General features: G+C 48.1%; 1 protein-coding gene across 1 annotated transcript; it reads right to left on the bottom strand.

Moving 5' to 3' along the window:
* Positions 1-3,131: 3,131 nt before the first annotated feature.
* usp11 (ubiquitin specific peptidase 11) lies at positions 3,132-23,371 on the bottom strand (the record flags this gene model as incomplete). The annotated part of the gene is made up of 21 exons (XM_080527507.1): positions 23,200-23,371; positions 18,736-18,845; positions 18,341-18,471; positions 17,910-18,027; positions 17,295-17,440; positions 16,618-16,679; positions 16,076-16,175; positions 15,711-15,884; positions 14,723-14,881; positions 13,835-14,059; positions 12,700-12,783; positions 12,347-12,441; positions 12,017-12,223; positions 11,295-11,410; positions 10,466-10,999; positions 8,400-8,470; positions 8,101-8,213; positions 6,695-6,844; positions 5,607-5,722; positions 3,839-3,927; positions 3,132-3,302 (listed from the first exon to the last, which is right to left on the bottom strand). The coding sequence occupies exons 1-21, from the start codon at positions 23,358-23,360 to the stop codon at positions 3,132-3,134; spliced, it is 3,132 nt and encodes a 1,043-aa protein (XP_080383633.1). The 5' UTR covers positions 23,361-23,371.
* Positions 23,372-24,802: the final 1,431 nt, after the last annotated feature.

Raw genomic sequence — 24,802 nt, 5'->3', positions numbered from 1 at the left:
CTGGTACAGACCAGTCAGGTGACCAGTCTCTCCTGGTACAGAGCTGTCAGGTGACCAGTCTCTCCTGGTACAGAGCTGTCAGGTGACCAGTCTCTCCTGGTACAGACCAGTCAGGTGACCAGTCTCTCCTGGTACAGAGCTGTCAGGTGACCAGTCTCACCTGGTACAGAGCTGTCAGGTGACCAGTGAGGTCAGATGGAGCAGGTGGTGATGAGTAAGGTAACTGTTGTTGTTGTTGTTGTAGGTGTCATTAAAAGCCCATGCTAACGCTAATGCTAATGCTCTGGGTTTACACAATAAAAGCCCAAATGGTTTTTCCTCAATACAAAACTGTGCCTGAAGAACACGCTGTATCAATGTGACTCTGACAAAAAAATAGAAGATTGTCCTTTCTCAGGATGTTGAGGCAGTAAGGAAGTAAGTAATTCCACCCTATGCAGACCTTGTTGTTGCTGTTGTTGTTGTTGTTGTTGTTGTTGTGTGAGGATGGCCAAAGGAACAACTGTCTCCAGATCAGGGGTTCAGTCCAGAGGGTGTTCGCTCGGCTCGGAGACGGAAGAGGTACGACCTGAACTCGTAAGACGGTAGATTTTTTTTTTCATTTTCATCTTCGCCTACTGAATACGATCCTACTCCCAAATCTCAGGGTGAGATAGGTCTATGGGTGGGACAGATCTACGGGTGAGACAGATCTATGGGTGAGACAGATCTAAGGGTGAGACAGATCTACGGGTGAGACAGATCTACGGGTGAGACAGGTCTATGGGTGAGACAGATCTATGGGTGAGACAGGTCTATGGGTGAGACAGGTCTATGGGTGAGACAGATCTACGGGAGCCAGGATGTCGTGGGACAGCGTAACATATAACTCATGCCTACCAACGTCGTCGTCGTCATCATCATCATCATCATCATCATCATCAATTGATATCAAAAGATGAGTATACAATAAAATATTCCATCTATTATTAACAAAGTGAATTAAATGAATCACCCCTTCCCCCCTGCATCTGATCCAGATGATCAAAGAGATTACATTTATTACAATACAAAAATACTGTACAGCACTTTTAAAAATCATTTAAGAGCTCTACCCAGAAAGCACTTACGCTGTACTCCTCCCCGACGCCTCCTTTGTCTTTTAGGAAATTGCACAGAATAAAAAGAACGAAAACAAAACCGGTTATCGGTATCTAAACTCAACGGTAAACGGTAGTATCTACACCAGAACGTGTCTCAACCGGGAAGGTGCGTTGATTGGCCTTCCGTTGCGATAAAGAGAGAGATTATAAATTCTGTTTTGAATCTTGAAAAAATATGCATCTGTGTGTTTGTGTCGACGTTCCGCAGTGGAGAGATTTAACTGATTACAGAGAAAAAACAACAACTGGATCAATCAAAAACGTGAAAATCAAAACAAAGTGGAAGATGGTCAGAAGGTGTGAATGGAGAGAGGTATCTGCTCTGCTGGAATAAATAAATTAATGAATCACAAGAAAAGATACAAAGCTAATAACTCCACAACCTCCAGTGGTGTTCAGACCCCCTGTTCCCAACAAGAGGATCTCTAATTTAATAATTAATAATTAATAATTAATTAATAATCTCTAGCCTCTCTGTTGACGTGGTCGCTCATACAGACACACTGGAGGGACACACAGCGAAACGCACTTCAATTTAATTAGGCCACGTTCGCGCCGGAGCGTCCACGTGACTACCTCTGGTCCAATCAAATGACTTGGTTCCATTGTGACGTCGAACCCAGTGTGCGCTCCGGTGAATTTACGAACGTGGCCTTAGTCTGTTCAGATTTAGGGTTTTGCGTTCGTGAAAAACTCGCTCTGGAAATCTGATCAGATCATCACTCATGGGTGGTGGTGGGTTATATGAGTGCTGATCAGATTTCCAGAGCGAATTTTACGAACGCAGCCTTTAGTCTGTTCAGATTGAGTCTAGTCAGGAACCCTGGGGGTGTCGTGCTTTACTGTTAACGCCTTCTATTCCTCTATTCCTTCTATTCCTCTATTCTTCTATTCCTCTATTCTTCTGTTCTGTTCTATAGCCTGGAGGCCGTGGGCAGCAGGGAGGAGGGTTGAGGAGCTCAGCAGTGGAGGAAAGGTCAGAGGTCATGGTTGCAGCAGTGCGTTACAGCAGACAGTGGTGCAGCTCAGCTTCACCTCCACAGGTCTCCAACCAGCTAGAGGATGATGGACTAGAACGCTGGCCTGGGTCCAAATAGTATTTTAAATCATTTTAAATACTTTATACTTGAGAGTTTGTTTCAGACTTCCTACAGTGGTGGGTGGGAGGAGCCTAGAGAGGTGGGAGGAGCTTAGAGAGGTGGGGGGGGTCTAGAGATGCAGGTGGGAGGGGCCTAGAGCCAGGTGGGAGGGGACTAGAGAGGTGGGAGGGGACTAGAGAGCCAGACGGAAAGGGCCTAGAGAGATGGGAGGGGCCCAAAGAGGCAGATGAGAGGGGCCTATATACAGGTGGGAGGGGCCTAGAGAGGGAGGTGGGCGGGTCTTAGTGGCCGGTGGGCGGAGTTTGTTTGCACTTTGGGGACTATTCCATTGGTTCCCATGCAGCAGGCGATAAGTATTATAGATAAGTATTTGAGATGATTTCAAATACTATTTGAGCCCAGGACTGTGACTATATCCGCTCACTAAGAGGTCCTTTAGGCATCAGCAGACCAACACTGCTCAGCTGCCTTGAAGCAACACCACAAACCATCATCATCATTCAAGGTCCTAATACATCGCCCCCCCCCCCACCCCCTCCCAGATTCACTCAATTTTTCAAAATAAAAGTAAATATATCGGTTGCATCTCCTCTCTCTCCTCATGGCTTCTGCACCCGCCTGAGAATCAGCTGTCTGAGCTGCAGCCCCACCCCTCTGGAGCCCCGCCCCCTCTGGAGCCCCGCCCCTCTGGAGCCCTGCCCCCTCTGAGCTGGGGCCCCGCCCCTCCCTCCCTGTTCAATGCAGAATAGAGGCAGAAGGTTCAAGTTTTTTTGGAATAGAAAAGAAACAAAATCATATAAAACAAAACAAACCCAAAAAGAATCTCCAGCAATTCAGAGGAAAAAAATAACAAAAAGAACCCCCCCCCCCCAAAAAAGAGAAATCTGCTTCAGTCTGTTTCCATGTTCACACAGGAAGTAGCACCGTCCATCCCGTCGTGTTTGGGGGAAGTGACATCATTAGCAGGCTGGGCAGAGGAGGCGCTGTCTGAGGGCGTAGGTAGGGTGGGCTGGCGGATCTTGTCTTGTCTCTGGTAGAACAGGAGGTAGGCTGCATTGGTCTGAGGAGGGAGAGGGGGAGGAGAGGAGGAGGGTGGGGAGGAGGGAGAGGGAGAGGAGGGGGTGGGGGGAGGAGGAGAGAAGAGGGGGAGGAGAGGAAGAGGGTGAGGAGTGTAGAGGAGGGACATTACACGGCAGAACCCATTCTATGGTACATAATGATTTAGATTTTATTCGTGCTTATATATTGTTGTTTTTTATGTCCTATGCACCAACTTCACCAAGTCAATTTGTGCAAATATACATGGCAATAAAAATAATAATTATTATAATATTTGTTAGCTATATATCTATCTAATCATTATAATACGATATATCTATATGTTACGGTACATGTGGGAATACAGTACATGTGGGAAAACTAGAGTTAGGGTTAGGTGCTACGTCGACTTGGTACATGCTGGCATGTCTAACCCTAACCCTAATCCTATCCCTAACCCTAACCGTAGCACCCTAGCACCTAACCCTAACCCTAGTTTTCCCACATGTACCGTCTTCCCACATGTACCGTAACATATCATGTCAGCTGTTTTCTCACCACAATGTGTTCCTCCCGGGCGAACGTCACCTTGCTGTCGTCAAAGTAATACCACTGGCCGTTGTCCTTGTTCCTGGCATAGCTGGTGTCTGAGAGAGGAGAGGAGAGGAGAGGAGAGGAGAGGAGAGGAGAGGAGAGGAGGGGAGGGGAGGGGAGAGGAGTGGAGAGGAGAGACACAGCATTAACCTTTAGTAGACCAGGAGACACAGGGTTAATACCCTCACTAGACCAGATACCCTGTCATATTAACCCTCACTAGACCAGATACACTGTCATATTAACCCTCACTAGACCAGATACCCTGTCATATTAACCAGTGTTTCCCCTACCATTGCCTTGGGGGGGCGGGCCGCCCTCCCAACGGAACCCCCCGCCCCCCCAAGAAAGAGGAATTATTACTGACGGAGACACCAAACATCTGACAAGCAGGCTAAAATATCCGCGTTTTTTAAACGCACCCAACCCGAATCTGGCGAGTGGCAAGCCCATAGGCTCGTTGGTAACGTTAGTCCGCCGTAGTCTCGCATAGCCAGACCTATCTCCACACTTCGCGTTGTGCCAGCGCTGGAGAATAATACAAGATTTTGCGCAAGTGTGCGCGCGAGACGCGAGAGTTTTTGCCTGCTGTGATGTCTGCAGATTGAAAGTAAGCAAGTTGAAACGTTAGCAAATATAATTGCTGAGTGTTCTGACAGAGAAAGTTGGTTAAAATTGGTCGTTATTATCGTGACTAGAAAGTGTCTGACTATAGTTCCATAGTGTAAATAGTGTCAAAGAACTAGCAAGCTAGCTAGCTCAGAGGTGATGAGATGAGCTAGTCTCCTTGCACACTTGCCAGCTAAAGAGCTAACTGGAGGCACTTTATTATTTTACTTAAAGTAGATATACTATCTTTCTTATTCTGCTAGAGTTGGGCTTCATGGTAATACCATAATGGCATATTTACAGTACATGGACAGTTGATTGAAGCATTGGAAATGGTCAGTTTTTTATAGTTGGACATACACATTTTTTTCAGGTGAGAGAGTAAAGTCAAAATGACATTATCTGACTGGATTGCCCACAGCAATCCAATATCCAATTATAATTATGTTATAAATTGATATGGATCAATTTATGTCTCTTATTAGATTATAAATACTCTGGCTGTTTTGTTTACCTTTTGGTTGACAGCAAAAGGGAGAGAGGAGGATAGGGGGGGAGAGAAGGAGAGAGAGCAGGATGGTGTCGGCTCGGCACACCAGAGAGAGAGAGAGAGCAAGAACCAGGTGAGAAAGTGGACATGTAGTCAAGACCACATAAGTAAGTAGCCTTGAGAACCGATGGTTCTGCAGCCTAATGGCCCATAGGGCAGGAGCCTATCTCCTGTTTCCGTAGCGTGAGGCGGCTTAATGTACAAGTACACCCCTGGACATGACGCTGGTATGAGGCAGGGTCTTACCCCCTGGGGGGGGGGGGTCTATGCCACGGTCCATGCCACCCCCCCAAGGCAGCAAACCTAGGGGAAACACTGTTAACCCTCACTAGACCAGATACCCTGGCATAGCTGGTGTCTGAGGAGAGGAGAGGAGAGGAGAGGACACAGCATTAACCCTCAGTAGACTGGGCAGGGTTCGACATTAACAGTTGCCCGGGGAAAGTAAAAAATATTACGGGCAAGTAAAACTCATCTTTGCCTCGCCCGGTCGGGCAACAAGACTTCTGACATGCTCTTCAAGTATGAATATATATCATTCATTTAAGTAAAAAAGACAAAATGGCGTCTTACAGTGGCCGTCCCTGAGCCCTCCGTAGTGATTGGACACGGAGATCAGGTCGTATCTGCTGGGAGGCTCCCCATTGGTCCCCGCCTTCCTCAGCAGGCAGCCGGAGAAGTCCAGGTGTCTGGAACAACAACAACAGTTACGATAGCCCTGGAACAACAACAGTTACGCTAGCTCTGGAACAACAACAACAGTTACGCTAGCTCTGGAACAACAACAACAGTTACGCTAGCTCTGGAACAACAACAACAGTTACGCTAGCTCTGGAACAACAACAACAATTATGCTAGCTCTGAAACAACAACAACAACAGTTATACTAGCTCTGAAACAACAGCAGTTATCTGACTCACTAGGGGTGTAAATCACCAGCTTCATCACGATACGATATTATATCGATTTGTTTGTATGACGATACAATGTTTGACGATATCACAATGTCAGTCACGATACGATTTCGATTTGATTCGATTCAAGATCGATATGACGATATGATCGATATGACGCGATATCATATGCCAATCTAACACAATTATCAACTCACAAAAACAACTAGAATATGATTTGACCATTTTATTTGTGAGCTCTTCCAGTTATCCAGCATTTAAATCATATTGTATTATACAGTATTCTTCTGTTACAAAAAGAAAAATAGACCCGTTCACTAGTCTCACAAACAAGAGATATTCAGCTTTAAAACATTAATGTCCTATGAAACAAAACTGGAAGAACTTGTCCCCCCTTTAAAAACGGAATGTTTCTCGTGTCTTCACACCGTCACCGGAGACAATTCATTCACCGAGTTGCGGGACGCTGTGGGTGCGTACGTAAATTCGCTCTGGAAATCACCACTCAAGGAATGCCTCTTGTCCAATCAGATGTCTTGGTCCCTTTATGACGTTGATACCACTGTGCGCTCCAGCGTTCTAAGAGCGAGTTTACGAATGCAGCCTGTGCAAATTCAAAATAAAGGTGTATCTTTAAGATGACGATATAGATCGATGTTTTTACATTGCGTCGATGTAATCAGATCGTTAGTCAATGAATCAATGCATCGATGTGAATCGATGTATCGTTACACCCCTATGACTCACCTGAGAGGGAAGTCCACGATGATGTCCAGCTTCTCCCTGGAGTACTTGGTGTAGGAGAACCTCTTGAGGTGGATGATCAGAACCTCCGGCAGCGACCACAGGTCCAGCTTCTTAGTGGCCAGCTGGTGCCGCTTGCACATGGGGCAGTACCTGGAACACACACCGGACCTTCAGGACACATCTACGACCACCGGACCTTCAGAACCTTCAACCACCGGACCTTCAGAACCAACCACATCTACAACCACCGGACCTTCAACACATCTCCACCACCGGACCTTCAGACAAACATCTCATCTACAACCACCGGACCTTCAGAACCGTCTACTCATTTCCTTCTATCAGACCTTCAGACACAGAACTAATCTCCTTCACCACCAGACCTTCAACTCATCTCCTCCACCTTCAGAACCTTCAACACATCTCCAACCAGTGGTAGCTAATTAAAGGTAAATTCCAGTAAATTACCCAACTTACCTGCCAGCTTAGTAAACCTTTAACCAGCTTAGTAAACTTTAACCAGCCTAGTAAACCTTTAACCAGCTTAGTAAACCTTTAACCAGCTTAGTAAACCTTTAACCAGCCTAGTAAACCTTTAACCAGCTTAGTAAACCTTTAACCAGCTTAGTAAACCTTTAACCAGCTTAGTAAACCTTTAACCAGCTTAGTAAACCTTTAACCAGCTTAGTAAACCTTTAACCAGCTTAGTAAACCTTTAACCAGCTTAGTAAACCTTTAACCAGCTTAGTAAACCTTTAACCAGCTTAGTAAACTTTAACCAGCCTAGTAAACCTTTAACCAGCTTAGTAAACCTTTAACCAGCTTAGTAAACCTTTAACCAGCTTAGTCAACCTTTAACCAGCCTAGTCAACCTTTAACCAGCTTAGTAAACCTTTAACCAGCTTAGTAAACCTTTAACCAGCTTAGTAAACCTTTAACCAGCTTAGTAAACCTTTAACCAGCTTAGTAAACCTTTAACCAGCTTAGTAAACCTTTAACCAGCTTAGTAAACCTTTAACCAGCTTAGTAAACCTTTAACCAGCTTAGTAAACCTTTAACCAGCTTAGTAAACCTTTAACCAGCTTAGTAAACCTTTAACCAGCTTAGTAAACCTTTAACCAGCTTAGTAAACCTTTAACCAGCTTAGTAAACCTTTAACCAGCTTAGTAAACCTTTAACCAGCCTAGTAAACCTCGGCCAGAATCTGAATATTCTGTATTCACCGTTCGTTAGCAACCGCTCAGATTCAAAACGCATCGGAAACATTCCAGTGAAACCATGACGACGACCACTTTAACTGACATTACTCTGAGGTAAAAACAAGAGAGATCCAGTGACTGCAAGTCGATTGTCTGAAGACAAAATGGAGGTTGGAGATTTTCTAAAATGGCGGCCGGCGTTCCTACCAGGGGTTCTCCTCCTCCAGGGTCTCCACCGTGGTGAAGCGCTCGATGCATTCCTGCAGCTGCACGGTGGTCTGCTGGTGGGGAACCTCCATGCTGGCGTGCTTCACGTACTTCTGCAGACCAGACCAGAGAGACGGTTAAGAGGCTGGGGGAGGTAGAACACCAGGGGAGGCTGGGGGAGGTAGAACACCAGGGGAGGCTGGGGGAGGTAGAACACCAGGGGAGGCAGAACACCAGGGGAGGCTGGGGGAGGTAGAACACCAGGGGAGGATGGGGGAGGTAGAACACCAAACACCCACCTCGGCCTCATTCTCGTTGTAATACTTCTTCTTCATGTCGGGGTCCCAGTCGATGGCCACATAGGGCTGGGCTGCAGAGACACACACTGTTAACATACCTGTGTGTGTGTGTGCGTGTGTGTGTATGTGTGTGTGTGTGTGTGTATGTGTGTGTGTGTGTATGTGTGTGTGTGTGCAGGGCTATGTAGATTTGAGTGTCATGTGCATAGTTTGTTCTTTTTTATGATGTGTCCCAATGGAAGCATGTCAAGATTGAATAGAAGGGGGCCAAGGATTGATCCTTGGGGAACCCCACGTTTGTTTCGGACACAAAGTTGCCAATGGAGACATAGTAGCTTCTGTCCTGTAGGTAGGATCTAAACCAGTTTAGGACAGTGCCTGAAAGTCCCACCCAGGTTTTAGTCTATCTATTAGAATGTCTACAGTGTCAAAGGCAGCGCTAAGGTCTAGTAGTACCAAAACTGAGACTTTTCCGGAGTCTGTGTTTACACAAATGTAATTAAGGACCTTAATAAGGGCCGTTTCAGTGCTATGTAGGGGGGGGGGGGGCGAAAACCTGATTGAAAATCATCGAAGAGATCGTGGTTTGCGTGCGGGTATGAGTGTGTGTGAGTGTGTGTGTGAGTGTGAGTGTGAGTGTGAGTGTGAGTGTGAGTGTGAGTGTGTGAGTGTGAGTGTGTGAGTGTGAGTGTGTGTGAGTGTGAGAGTGCGAGTGTGTGAGTGTGTGAGTGTGAGTGTGTGAGTGTGAGTGTGTGAGAGTGAGAGTGTGAGTGAGTGTGAGTGTGTGATAGGGCTTACACACCGGCAGTTCCGAACGCCGGTTCGCGTTCACGTGCCGAAACCTCCGAACGTTGGCGCTAGTGATGGGGGAAACGAAGCTTTCGACGCAATTGACAGTTCGACACAATTGTGTCGGAAAAAGTGTCGATCTATCGATGCAGTCGATACAGCAGCTCCACAATGACATCTGCTGGTCAGGTCATGGTATGGCGACTGTATCGACTGATTCACAAGTCAGGAATTTGAGGCAAAATACAATAAGCCCACCGTCATCTGTGATGTCTTGTTCAATAAAGGTGCTGTGACAAACTGTGTCGATGTATTTGTGGCCATATATGTGGTCTTAAATGTTGGTGTGTCTAGTAGACTATAATAAATACATATGAATAAATAAATAAATGCAACTGTTGTGTCCATTTCTGATATGAATAGGTGGTGTTGTTTCAGGCAGGATTTGAACTCACAACCTTCCGATCACCAGTCCAATTCACTATTCACTCCACTATCCCCTTGACATGTAATTGGAGCAGATATAAATGGTCAACATGTCATAACAGGGCCAACAGTGTTGGGACGTGCTCGTGTGCAAAACAAGGCTATATTGTGGGAACTGGACAGACTTGTGCTTATGTGAACAATCAAATATGTATTGCTTGTGTACATGAACAGGCAACGTTTTTTTAATGTATATCTATCTGGCTAGCCTATGTGTTGCAATTATGAATCTATGACTATCTCTGTATGTTCTATGTCTATCTATCAATATCTACCAATCTCCTGTCTATTTTTATCTCTATCTCTGTCTCTGTCAATAAATGTATTCTGTCTAGCGTCCGTATGTCTCCACAGTCCACTCTGACTACAACCCTCGAATATGAGAGAGTTCCACGTCATTTTATGCAGTACCAAACTTGAAACACTGCCTCGTTTGCGGAATGATTGACACACCGGTCAGAGGTGCTCGTGTGACGTACGAAGCTTCGTTCGAGTAGTCACGTGGTTTTTGCCAATTTGACACAAGCATCGATACATTTGTATCGACGCACATTGCGTCGGAAGATCGACGCCGTGTCCTGACTACTGCGTCGAGCGTAACATCACTAGTTGGCGCTGTCTGGCGAACGAGCCTGCGTTCATACCAGTGTATCATTCGCCAGACAGCGCCAACGTTCGGAGGTTTCGGCACGCGAACGCGAACCGGCGTTCGGAACTGCCGGTGTGTAAGCCCTATGAGTGTGCGTGTGTGTGTGTGTGTGTGTGTGTGTGTGTGTGTGTGAGAGACTCACAGCTGAAGGAGAAGGCGCTGCCCCCCTCCCCCATCCCTCTCTCTGTGGTGCCGTTGGAGTTCACCGCCTGGATGGAGAACAGCAGCTTCCTGCGCCGCGCCTGGCAGCCCCCCTTCCTCTGGCCCCCCGGCCTCTCATTGGCCAGGGGGGGGCTGGGAGGACACACCCCCTTGTCCTCCTCGTCCTCCGTCTCGCAGGGCTGCTGCTTCGCTGCCCCCTGCTGGCTGCCTGCTGTGACTGTGGCGCTGGTGGAGGCAGCAGCAGCAGCGGAGGAGGAGGCGCTGGTGGTGGAGGAGGAGGTGCAGGAGGAGGTGCTGCAGGAGGCCTGGGAGGAGCTGCTGTCTTCCCCGGGTCGGGCAGCGGCGCTGGTGCCCCCCTCAGCCTGGTCCACACCCCCCTGGCCCTGGCCCTGGCCCTTGGAGCGGGTGGTGGCGGTGGACGTGGAGGCGGGGCTGTCCTGGGGGCTGTCCCCCTGGCCCCCGTCACACACGGCCTCTCTCTGGGACGGCCCGGCCTTCTCACCCTCGTCCTCGTCTGTGGCGGGACAGAGAGACAGACGTGTCAGACAGATAGAGAGACGTGGGTTGGGTAGAGATCTCTAACAGGGATGGACAGTCAAGTCAAGTCAACTTTATTTATACAGCACATTTACGTGCAGCAGCAGCAGCTGAACCAAAGTGCTTCACAGGTGGGGAGGAAATAAGGAACACAAATGTAAAACAGGTAAAGTGCAGGATACTAAATAAAATAAAAAACAAGATATGATAACAATTAAGTCTCCTTCTCAAAAAAAGAGAAGGAGACTGTTGCGCATTAAGGATCATATTACCATCGCTCACGCCATTGGTCCTATACAGCTCTTCCTCCTCGTCTTCGTCATCTCCACCCTCCTCATCCTCCTCCTCCTCCACCTCCTCTGAGGGGTCCGGTAGTCTGACGTACCGTCTGGGGAAGAAAGAACAGAAAACAGCGTAACTCACCAACGAACCAAAGAACTCCAGAGAGCCAAGTGTTTTACGTGATGTTTACCTAGCAACAACACCATGATTGGCTACACAATGAAGCATCATCATCATTGATGCATTTCTGGTGAATAAAGTCGCTTCTTGGCACTCTAGAATGTTATAACTAGAACACTAGAACACTCTAGAACGTTGACACTCTAGAACGTTGACCGTTTGGGCCACTTTATTCACCCTCGGCACTGAAGGAGTTAACCATGGAAGTAACGTTTACATTTTTGGCTTTTAGCAGACGCCTTTATCCTAAGTGACTTACAACAAATACATTCGAATCATCTATCCCCCAGTCATAGCAGGAAAAAGTAATCTATGCTAGGATCAGGGGCCATTGGCAGTCGTCGTGCTAGAAGAAAACACTTTATGACACTGGGGAAACAGTACAGGTGGGTAGTAGATGTCTCAGTCGGGACAGTACAGGGGAACAGGTGGTAGAGACTCACGCTAGCCTCTGGACTAGCCTAACAGGCGTTAGAGGCTCACACTAGCCTCCTGGACTAGAGGAACAGTAAAAATGTTGTGTAAGACTCACGCCAGCCTCCGCAGGAACAGGTGGTAGAGGGCCTCGCGGGCACACTGGCTTCTGGGTACAGCCATCAGGAGCGGGTGGCCGAACAGGGACGTCCCGTAGCTGCTGCTGCCTGAGCCGTAGTCCCGGTAGTGGGACCGCTCCCGCAGGTACAGGGCCAGGACCACCTCCTCCCCCTCCTCCTCCACAGAACCCCCGCTCAGCTCATACCTGGGGACCAGGGGAACACACACACACACACACACACACACACACACGTCAGAGGACATGCTGCAGCGGATGAGCTGCTTGTCGAGTAGAAGAAGAAGAAGAAGAAGAAGAAGAGACACGTACACAAAGATGTCGTCGCGGTCCAGGATGCAGCTTAGCGCCTCATCGGCGTGGTAGATCTTATAGAAGCGGTGGTTGAACACGTCCGCCACCACCATCTGAAACACAAGACACAGACACAGGCAACTGACGGTCTGTTGTCAAGGCAACTGACGGTCTGTTTTATAGGCCTGCAGGGTCTTGAGCTTGTTTTGTATGTGTCCTGCATCCCCCCCCCTCTCTCTCCAGTTGATCTCTTTTCTAAGCTTGAACTGGTGTCAGAGCTACCACATGTCATGTGACTGCAGAGTTGAAGGTGACGATGCGTTTGTTGCCACGCCAGACAACAGGCTGCCTTCATAGCAGGTTGGACTCACCTGATTGGCTGGCACGCTGGTCATCTCGGAGAGCGCAGCACACAGGTCCGAGACCTTCCCAGCTTTAGGAACGACCAGCCGGTGCTGAGGGTGGAGGGGGGAGGGGGGGCAGACATGATGACATTAGCAGCACCTTTTCTCCTCTTCCCAGCAACACTTCCAGACCCTCTGCACTACACTCATTCTCTGGCTTATCATCTCTTTCCCCCCTCTCTCCCCTGATGAGATTCTCACACTGATCACAACCACCTGCCCTCTCGATCCAATCCCCTCCCCTCTCCTCCAATCCATTTCCTCAGACATCCTTCCTTACCTTACCACCGTAATCAACTCCTTATCCACAGGATCTGTCCCAGCTGCCTTCAAGATAGCCAGAGTCAAGCCGCTCCTCAAGAAACCTACCTGTCTACCCACAACTACAGACCGGTATCCCTTCTCTCCTTCCCTTCCAAAACCCTTGAACTGCTACATCTAAACAACTGACTGACTATCTCCGTCAGATGGAACTCCTGGACCCCCACCAATCCGGCTTCAAGGCTGGGCACTCCACTGAGACTGCTCTCCTTGCTGTCACAGAGGCCCTCCACTCTGCTCAAGCTTCCTCCCTCCCCTCTGTTCTCATTCTCCTGGACCTGTCTGCTGCCTTTGACAGTCAACCACCAGATCCTTCTCTCCATCCTCTTAGAACTGGGCATCTCTGGCACTGCACACTCCTGGCGTGCTCCCTACCTGACAGCACGCTCCTGCAGATTCTTCCTCTATAACATCAGAAGGATACGACCGTTCCTCACCAGAGAAGCAGCGCAACTCTTGACCCAGTCACTGTTCATCTCCCGCCTTGATTACTGCAACGCACTCCTGGCCGGGCTCCCCGCCTCCGCCATCAGACCTCTGCAGCTCATCCAGAATGCTGCTGCCCGTCTGGAGTTCAACCTCCCCGAATCCTTCCATGTCACCCCCCTCCTTCGCACCCTGCACTGGCTCCCGATAGCAGCTCGCATCAGATTCAAGACCCTGGTGCTCGCCTATCAGGCAGCTAAAGGGACAGCCCCTGCCTACCTGCAAGCAATGGTCACCCCCCAAACTTCAGGGTCAGGTTTAGGGTCAAGGTCAGGGTCAGGGGTCAGGGTCGTACCTGGACAGGTTTGGCCACGGGGTCCAGGGAGACGAAGAACACCTCCATCACGCGGTCCTTGCTGACGGGCAGCGGCACGCTCAGGTAGCAGAAGGGGTCGAAGGTCACGGACACCTTGCGGCACTCGGGGCAGACCAGCGTGGACTTGAACAGCCCGTGGAACGTGTCCACTATCACCGAGTCATTCCGTCGCCGGTGGTTACGCCATGCCTCCTCCGCCACTTCCTGAAAGAGAGAGGAGAGAGGGTTTGAGAACGTGAGGAGAAACACAACACTCTGAGTCTCTGTCCGTCACTATGAACAAAGGGACGAGACGTGACTTCTGAGAGGAAGGAGCAATGTTTTGCTGTAGGTTTAGTAATGTAAATTCTCTAACCTGAGAATATAACACTAGTCTAAGGCTTAGACCAGTCTTAATTACACTGGTCTAACCTGAGAATATAACACTAGTCTAAGGCTTAGACCAATCTTAATTACACTGGTCTAACCTGAGAATATAACACTAGTCTAAGGCTTGTCTAACCGGAGAATATAAGACTTAATCTATCTATATGCAACCGGCCCCTGGTCTCTCCTGGTCTCCCCTGGTCTCTCAGTAACACCCCATGTCCTCTCCTGGTCCTCTCCTGGTCTCTCATAGGGCTTACACACCGGCAGTTCCGAACGCCGGTTCGCGTTCGCGTGCCGAAACCTCCGAACGTTGGCGCTGTCTGGCGAATGATACACTGGTATGAACGCGGGCTCGTTCGCCAGACAGTGCCAACGTTCGGAGGTTTCGGCACGCGAACGCGAACCGGCGTTCGGAACTGCCGGTGTGAAAGCCCTATCAGTAACACCCCTGGTCTCTCCTGGTCTCTCAGTAACACCCCTGGTCTCTCCTGGTCTCACCTGGTCCGGCCTGCCCTCGGCGTCCCTCAGCTCGATGTACTCTTTGTTCTTGACGCGGTTCAGGTCCTCATGGAGCCCGTCCAGCAGGAAGGACAGCAGCTCCTGGGAGTCGTGCTGCTGGTAGCCCAGGAACTGGGACGCGAAGTGGCCCACCTTGGTCTGCACACACACACACACACACACACACACACAGACACAGACACAGACACAGACACAGACACGCAGACACAGACGACACACAAAGACACACACATAGATCAAACCATCAAAAAAGGGCCTCAGGGAAAATAGATTTTTATTTTATTTTACTCAGATTGTTCAAACTGAAGACTGAAGATGAAGAGACAGACCAAAAGCGTCCATCAGTCTAAATGGGTCCTGCGTCTACTACCACCCCCTCCTAGCAGGGGGCCACAGCGTAACTCTGACTGATTGTATCCTGTCTTTTTTGTCACTTAAGTCTACTACTGTCACTTTTTTATCTTGAATTATGCCTAGTTACTCTTGTGCTGCAATGTCAAAGCCTAAGAATTTTCTCTCTGTAATAAATGGTAAATGGTAAACAGACTGACTTACATAGATAGCGCCTTATTCCAAAGCGCTTTACAACGGCCTCTCATTCACCCATTCACACACACATTCACACACCAATGGCGGCAAGCTACCATGCAAGGCACCGGCCCGCTCACTGGGAGCAATTTGGGGTTCAGTGTCTTGCCCAAGGATACCTCGACATGTGGCCAGCCGGGGCTCGAACCGCTGATCTGCCGATCTGCCGACCTTGCAATCATTAGATCTACCTCCTGAGACACAGACGCCCCGTAATGTGAAAACTTTAAACTTGGCTGACCTTGAAGATGCGTGGGACTACAGAGTAGTGTCAGCCCTCTTCCCCCCTCCCTCTCTCCCCCACCACCTTGAAGATGCTTGGGACTACAGAGTAGTGTCTGCCCCCTGCCCCCTGCCCCCCTCCTCCCTCCCCCCCTACCTTAAAGATGCGTGGGACTACAGAGTAGTGTCTGCCGGACCACATCTGCTTGATGACGTCGGCGTAGGCCTCGGCGATCTCCCCCTTCATGCCCAGCGGGTTGGAGAAGTTCAGCTCCTCCAGGTACGCGCTCCGCAGGAAGTACTCCGTCAGGGGGGGCGTGTTACTGAGGCACTGGAGAGACCGGGGGAGGGGGGTAGGGGGTGTTACTGAGAGACCAGGGGAGACCAGGGGTGTTACTGAGAGACCAGATGAGGACTCTGTGTTGAACATGGTTCTGTCCCTCCCGGGCTGGGCTCTGTGTGGGTCTGGGACAGGTGTGTGGGGGGCTGGGACAGGTGTGTATGGTTCTGTGTGAGGCCTACCTGCAGAGCAGAGTTCATGAAGCAGGTGTTCCCCAGGTTGGTGAGCCCACACACCCCCGCCTGCCCCCGGTACTGGTCCTGCTCCTCCACAGAATTCCTCCTACAGCACACAGAAGAAGAATATTGCAAGTTGTAGCTCGTTGTAAAGGTGACTAATCAGGCTTTCCAACCATATAAAATACAATAACAATTGGTATTGTTAAAGGGGAGGAATAATCGACCGAATTAACGTTTCCAAACTTTTTTTGAGAAAGCGCTTTGAGTTGCATTTCATGTACAAAAGGCACTATATAAATAAAGCTTTACTTACTATATATTAACATATTATAATTTAAGTCCATATTCATTATATAACTACTTGAATATGTGACACGTTCTAAAGCTTCGGTCCTCAGACAGGCCAGTGATTGACCATTCAGACAGAGCAAACAGGTAGAGGGGGCGGGGCCTACAGACAGACAGGTAGAGGGGGCGGGGCCTACAGATAGACAGGTAGAGGGGGCGGAGCCTACAGACAGACAGGTAGAGGGGGTGGAGCCTACATTATCTGGGGTCTGGAGCTGGGCCAGGTGCCGTCTGCACTCCTCATCTCCATGATCACCGTCTGGAAGAGAGACACACGTTACAAAATTAAAATTACATGTGGGGTTCCCCAAGGGTCAATCCGTGGCCCCCTCCTATTCAATCTCTACATGCTTCCATTGGGACACGTCATAAAAGAGAACAAAATTGCCTACCACAACTATGCGGACGACACGCGCGCACATGCGCACACACACGCACACACACATGCACACACACCACACACACCACACACACCACACACACACACACACACACACACAGTTACACACCACACACACACACAGCTACACACCACACACACACACACACACAGGTTACACACCACACACACACACACACACACAAACACACACGCCCCTCACACATACAGACACACTGTCTGCAAGGCAGGCACAGACATGCAGGTTACACACCACACCACACACACCTGCCCCTCACTCACACAGTACACACACACACACACACCCGCCCCTCACACACATACACTGTCTGCAAGGCAAGACGCACCATGCCAGAGCTGAGGCAGGAGTCAGGAGTCAGGGTCAGGGTTAGGGGTCAGGGTCAGGGTCAGGGTTAGGGTTAGAGGTCAGGGTCAACGTTAGGGTCAGGGGTCAGGGTCGGGGTCAGGACCCACCATGCCGGAGCTGAGGCAGGAGTCCAGCACGCTCACGTGCACGTTCCTGAGCCTCTCACAGCTGGTGTCTGAGCTCTTCATCCACAGCCGCGTCTCCGCCCCCTCCGCCACCTCCAGCTGGAGCTGCATCGCCTTCTTAATGGTATCTACGGCAATGCACAACACGCTAACCACGTTAACACACGCTAATACTACAACACGGCTTGGACTCCTCGGGATTAAATCATATTTTCAGTAGAAGATCTTCATTGAGGATGTGGTGTAGTTTATAAATATACTAACATATATAATCTGAATTATGATCTGTTAATATAAATATACTAACATAATTAATATAAATATACTAACATATATGACCTGTTAATATAAATATACGAACATAGTTAATATAAATACTAACATATATGACCTGTTAATATAAATATACTAACATAGTTAATATAAATACTAACATATATGATCTGTTAATATAAATATACTAACATAGTTAATATAAATACTAACATATATGACCTGTTAATATAAATATACTAACATAGTTAATATAAATATACTAACATATATGATCTGAATAGTTAATATAAATACTAACATAGTTAATATAAATATACTAACATATATGATCTGCACGGCTGAATTGCTCTGTGACCACGTGTTCCATGTTGCTATGGAGACACAGGAAGACCTCCACTGGGTACACCTCCACCTTGAGCGTGCTGGGGAGATCCACCACCTGGACACCAACGAAGAAGAAGAAGAAGACATATTTATAGTACCAGTCAAAAGTTTGGACACACTTCCCCATTCAGTTGAAGGTGTCTGAGGTGATCGTAACAGGGCTGAAGGTGTCTGAGGTGATCGTAACAGGGTTGAAGGTGTCTGAGGTGATCGTAACAGCTACATTTCACACCGTCACGTCTGATCAACAGGCCATGGTGATCGGTCTGGTGGGGCCTCTGTCAGGGTGGGGGGGGGGCCGGGGGGGGGCCTACCTTGCGCTCTAGGGCTGGGGGGGGTCCAGGGCTAAGGGGGGGGGGGGGGCCTACCTTGCGCTCCAGGGCAGGCTGGTCATCCACCAGGCCGTACCAGGCCAGCAGCTTGTGCCAGGCCTCCGCAGGGACCAGCATGAAGTCCTCGTTCTCCACCAGCCGCTCCTTCAGGTGGTACGAGTCCAGGTCTGGGGGAGGGGGGGGGGGGGGGGGGGGGGCAGGAGGGGGGGACGACGACAGGATGGAACTTTAGCAATATTCCGTAGATGATAAAAAGCATTTCTAGTGATAGATTTGATGTGAGGCTCAAAGCTTAAGTCAGAATCTATAATCACACCTAGATTCTTAGCTTCATGTTTGCAGTTTGAAAGCAAGGTTCTTGAACCTGGGTCAGTAGTTATGAGTCAGTAGTTATGACCCTGGGTCTGTTATGGGTCAGTAGTTGTGCTCACCCTCAAACAGCTCAGTGTTGTCGATCTGTCCGGGGAAGGAGGAGGAGTTCTGGTCTCCTGTCTCCACATACTCCTTCCACTGCTCGTACCAGCGCCTCTCCACCAGGTACCTGCAGGACACCATGGTTACTGGTTACTGGTACTGTGTGTGTAGGAGACTCTGGTAACCCTGTTTAAATGCTGCCTCTGTCTCTCTCTCTCTCTCTCTCCCTGTCTCTCCCTGTCTCTCTTTCTCCTACCTTTCTCTCTCCTCCCTGTCTCTCTCTCCTACCTTTCTCTCTCCTCCCTGCCTCTCTCTCTCTCCCTGTCTCTCTCTCTCCTACCTTTCTCTCTCCTCCCTGTCTCTCTCTCTCCTCCCTGCCTCTCTCTCTCTCTCTCCCCCTGTATCTCTCCCTGTCTCTCTCTCTCCTACCTTTCTCTCTCCTCCTTGTCTCTCTCTCTCTCCTCTTTTGTTTATTAGGATCCCCATTAGCTAATGCCATGACATTAGCTAGTCTTCCTGGGGTCTGACACAAAAATCATATTTGAACAATTGTCAACATTACATACAGACAATTGTAAACGTTGTATACATACATACATACATACATACATCATAATAACAAAATAAAATAAATGAAAATACAACAGATCAGCAAACGAGATAAATCTGTTCTGTGAGTTAATTATTATTAAGTGCTCTTTTATTGTTTTCTTGAAAGTCCCTCTAGAATTAGTTTTACCAACATGCTTGGGTAAAGAGTTCCCTGTCTCTCTCTCTCTCTCTCTCCTCCCTGTCTCTCTCTCTCCTACCTCTCTCTCTCTCTCTGGTCATTGTTGAACAGACCACTGATCTAACATGACTGGAGGAAAGCCAGGTAGAGGAGACTAACCATACTAGATCAGTGATAACGTCATGGCAAGGGCTAGGGATGACTCTCTCCTTATCACATGTTAATCACGTCCACAGATCTCTGGTCTGTGAGTCTAAGGTATGTGCAGCTACATGGTGGTGCCGGCTGTGATCTATGGTCCCATTCAGAGCCGTGCCCATACAGGATTATCTGCAAAACTGCGAGGAATCTAAAGAATTTAAACAGCCCTTCTACTCAGCTGTGGTTCCTGTTAGCAGTACTTCCTTGACTCTTAAACCACCCGTATTATTACCCAACTGAGCTTCTGAACGTATGACTTTATTACACCGTTACATTAGCTAACTTCACACACACACATACGTCACATGCACACACACACACATAAACATACACAGATAAACATACACACATCACACGCACGCAGTGCGCACGCACGCACACACGCATGCACGCATGCACGCACTAGGCTTGGTACAGGTTTATAAACCTGGTCTACTAGACTTGGTACAGGACTATAAACCTGGTCTACTAGACTTGGTACAGGGTTATAAACCTGGTCTACTAGACTTGGTACAGGGTTATAAACCTGGTCTACTAGACTTGGTACAGGACTATAAACCTGGTCTACTAGACTTGGTACAGGACTATAAACCTGGTCTACTAGACTTGGTACAGGACTATAAACCTGGTCTACTAGACTTGGTACAGGACTATAAACCTGGTCTACTAGACTTGGTACAGGACTATAAACCTGGTCTACTAGACTTGGTACAGGACTATAAACCTGGTCTACTAGACTTGGTACAGGACTATAAACCTGGTCTACTAGACTTGGTACAGGACTATAAACCTGGTCCACTAGACTTGGTACAGGACTATAAACCTGGGCTACTAGACTTGGTACAGGGTTATAAACCTGGTCTACTAGACTTGGTACAGGACTATAAACCTGGTCTACTAGACTTGGTACAGGGTTATAAACCTGGTCTACTAGACTTGGTACAGGACTATAAACCTGGGCTACTAGACTTGGTACAGGGTTATAAACCTGGTCTACTAGACTTGGTACAGGACTATAAACCTGGTCTACTAGACTTGGTACAGGGTTATAAACCTGGTCTACTAGACTTGGTACAGGACTATAAACCTGGTCTACTAGACTTGGTACAGGGTTATAAACCTGGTCTACTAGACTTGGTACAGGACTATAAACCTGGTCTACTAGACTTGGTACAGGACTATAAACCTGGTCTACTAGACTTGGTACAGGGTTATAAACCTGGTCTTGGTCTAACCCTAACCCGGCCAGGCTTACTGGGCTGATCACAACAACGTTAGCAACACCAGACTTACAGCCCTGCTAATATGCATCATCATGTCTTTATTCTCCTAGTATGTCCACTTCAATGTCCCATATACATCTGTTCATATCACTGTGACTCCTCCTGTGCCATGAAACCACTGGTAGTCTGTCTATGACACATGAACATCAGAGGCAGACGTCGCATGGACTACAGCTAATGACCTGAAGCTAGCCTAGCCTAGCCTAGCCCTGCTCTCTGCTAGCACTGTGATGATGTTAGCTTAGCTAGCGAACTGCCATCCTCCACGGTGGAGAAACGGACTGTGTCTGATCTATAAACACACTTCTCACATCGACATTAACCCGCCATGACGTCTGTTGTTGTCATTCAAGTGTCTGCAACTCCCTGAAACAAACTGTCAGCTAACAAGCTAACTCGCTATGCTAAGCTAACGCTAGCAGACTGAGCTGAAGCCCAAACAACAACAACAACAACAACAACAACAACAACAACAACAACAACAACAACACACCGTTTATTCATCATCGATTTAAGCTAAAAAAAAAAAATTTAAAAAAAACGGGGCCTTATCGACAGATATAATGTTAGATTATTATACTCTTTAGGGGGAGTGTGTTAGGGTGTCAGAGTGTGTTAGGGTGAGTGTGTTAGGGTGTGTGTGTGTGTGTGGGTGTCAGAGAGTGTTAGGGTGTGTGTGTGTGTGGGTGTCAGAGTGTGTTAGGGTGAGTGTGTTAGGGTGTGTGTGTGGGTGTCAGAGTGTGTTAGGGTGTCAGAGTGTGTTAGGGTGTCAGTGTGTGTTAGGGTGAGTGTGTTAGGGTGTGTGTGTGGGTGTCAGAGTGTGTTAGGGTGTCAGAGTGTGTTAGGGTGTCAGTGTGTGTTAGGGTGAGTGTGTTAGGGTGTGTGTGTGGGTGTCAGAGTGTGTTAGGGTGAGTGTGTTAGGGTGTGTGTGTGGGTGTCAGAGTGTGTTAGGGTGTCAGAGTGTGTTAGGGGGAGTGTGTGGGTGTCAGAGTGTGTTAGGGGGGGTGTGTTAGGGTGTGTGTGTGTGTGGGTGTCAGAGTGTGTTAGGGTGTCAGAGTGTGTTAGGGTGTGTGTGTTAGGGTGTCAGAGTGTGTTAGGGTGTGTGTGTGGGTGTCAGAGTGTGTTAGGGTGTCAGAGTGTGTTAGGGTGAGTGTGTGAGTGTCAGAGTGTGTTAGGGGGAGTGTGTGGGTGTCAGAGTGTGTTAGGGGGAGTGTGTTAGGGTGTGTGTGTGGGTGTCAGAGTGTGTTAGGGTGTCAGAGTGTGTTAGGGTGTGTGTGTGGGTGTCAGAGTGTGTTAGGGTGTCAGAGTGTGTTAGGGTGTGTGTGTGGGTGTCAGAGTGTGTTAGGGTGTCAGTGTGTGTTAGGGTGAGTGTGTGAGTGTCAGAGTGTGTTAGGGGGAGTGTGTGGGTGTCAGAGTGTGTTAGGGGGAGTGTGGGTGTGAGTGTGTTAGGGTGAGTGTGTTGGTGTGAGTGTGTGGGTGTCAGAGTGTGTTAGGGGGAGTGTGTGAGTGTCAGAGTGTGTTAGGGTGAGTGTGTTAGGGTGAGTGTGTTGGTGTGAGTGTGTGGGTGTCAGAGTGTGTTAGGGGGAGTGTGTGAGTGTCAGAGTGTGTTAGGGTGAGTGTGTTAGGGTGAGTGTGTGGGTGTCAGAGTGTGTTAGGGGGAGTGTGTTAGGGTGAGTGTGTGGGTGTCAGAGTGTGTGGGTGTCAGAGTGTGTTAGGGTGAGTGTGTTAGGGGGAGTGTGTTAGGGTGAGTGTGTTAGGGTGAGTGTGTGGGTGTCAGAGTGTGTTAGGGTGAGTGTGTGGGTGTCAGAGTGTGTTAGGGGGAGTGTGTTAGGGTGAGTGTGTGGGTGTCAGAGTGTGTTAGGGGGAGTGTGTTAGGGTGAGTGTGTGGGTGTCAGAGTGTGTTAGGGTGTGTGTGTGTGTTAGGGTGTGTGTGTGTGTGTGTGTGTGTGTGTGTGTGTCAGAGTGTCAGAGTGTGTGGGTGTCAGAGTGTGTGGGTGTCAGAGTGTGTGGGTGTCAGAGTGTGTGTGAGTGTGTGTGAGTGTGTGGGTGTCAGAGTGTGTGTGAGTGTGTGTGTGTCAGAGTGTGTGTGTGTCACTGTCAGAGTGTGTGGGTGTCAGAGTGTGTGTGGGTGCCAGTGTGTGTGTGTGTGTGTGTGTGTGTGTGTGTGTGTGTGTGTGTGTGTGGGTGCCAGTGTGTGTGTGTGTGTGTGTGTGTGTGTGTGTGTGTGTGTGTGTGTGTGTCAGAGCCACCCCAGCGGACGGTCTCACCAGCTGTCCCCGGCGCGCAGCTCCTGTTCCTGCAGCAGAGAGCCGACCTCGAGCCGCTGGGTCTCCAGCCCTGGAGGTTGTTCAGACCCCGGGGGTCTCTCCTGGGTCTCTGGCCCGGGTCCCGGAGGGTCCGTGGCCGTGGCTGGACATGCAGCCGCCATGATAACTCATAAATATCACAATCCTGCCAGATAAACAGAGAGTTCCCCGCAGCATAGATCCTGTAGGAGCGGACCGATCAACCAGGAAGTAGGAAGTCTTTACACGGTGACAACATCCCCTGGCATGGGGGGGGCGGGGGGTTTAAACTAGCATCAATTATATTGGACTACTGTATATTCATTCTGTCTCTTCCTTTGCTTTTTTTTTACTTGGATAATCTGGTGTAACTGAAAACAACAATTTTCGAAACGGTATTACATTCCAAACAACACCGAGGTATCACCATTGACTTCCATACATGCAGTCGCCCCCTAGTGGATGCTGGGGTGCAGTCGCCCCCTAGTGGATGCTGGGGTGTAATAATAATAATAATAATAATAATAAGAATAAGAATAAGAATAAGAATAAGAATAATAACAACATTTTATTTGTATAGCGCTTTTCCTGCAAACATTGCAGCTCAAAGTGCTCCAATCATTATATAATCATAATTTTATGATTTAGTCATTTAAAGGCCATATTAAAAAGTTGGGTTTTTAGTCTTGACTTGAACATATGTGCTGAGGTTGCATCTCTAATGTAAACTGGCAGTGAGACACAATCTGGAGCATAAAATGAGAATGCAGCCTCACCAAATCTCTTCTTTTGTACATGTTTTTTTGTACGTGTGCAACGAAGTCTCATCTGCGTTCTGGAATAAAATGTGAAAACCTACCGACCTCAGTAATAAAGGAGAATGTGTTCATATAATTATACAACAGTTAGTTCCGACCAAGTAATTTGATTGGACAAGAGGCATTCCATGAGTGCCGATATACAGTTAACAGCACTGGGACTTTTAACTATATGTATCACTGCGCCGCACAGGTGTTCTACTAAATGACCGTTAATTAGACTACATTAACGTTAATTAGACTACATTAACGGTCGTTATCTATCAGATTATCTATCAGTGAGTTGGTTTCAAACAATAATTTTAATAATAACAATGTATTGTAAATGTTATGCTGTTCGTTTTTAATTAATTGATTAGGCTACATTACTGCTTCATTCACTTTGAGATTATTCTTGTATAATGAAATGTTTTTAAATGTAATTATAATTATAACCTGTAGTTACTGTAATTCTAGACCAATCATCTGTAGTTACTGTAATTCTAGACCAATCACCTGTAGTTACTGTGATTCTAGACCAATCACCTGTAGTTACTGTGATTCTAGACCAATCACCTGTAGTTACTGTAATTCTAGACCAATCACCTGTAGTTACTGTGATTCTAGACCAATCACCTGTAGTTACTGTAATTCTAGACCAATCACCTGTAGTTACTGTAATTCTACACCAATCAACTGCAGTTAAGGAGTTAAAACAGGCAATTCTGTGCATTTTCTAATTGCTGACATTGACTTTGCTCCACAGCCATCATGAAGGGTTGTTCCTG

The sequence above is a fragment of the Nansenia antarctica genome, assembly GCF_963989245.1.
Source record: "Nansenia antarctica genome assembly, chromosome: 3".
In the NCBI taxonomy this organism is placed as follows: domain Eukaryota; kingdom Metazoa; phylum Chordata; class Actinopteri; order Argentiniformes; family Microstomatidae; genus Nansenia; species Nansenia antarctica.
Note: the sequence above shows the minus strand (reverse complement) of the source record. Positions and strands in the feature narration are given on the sequence as shown.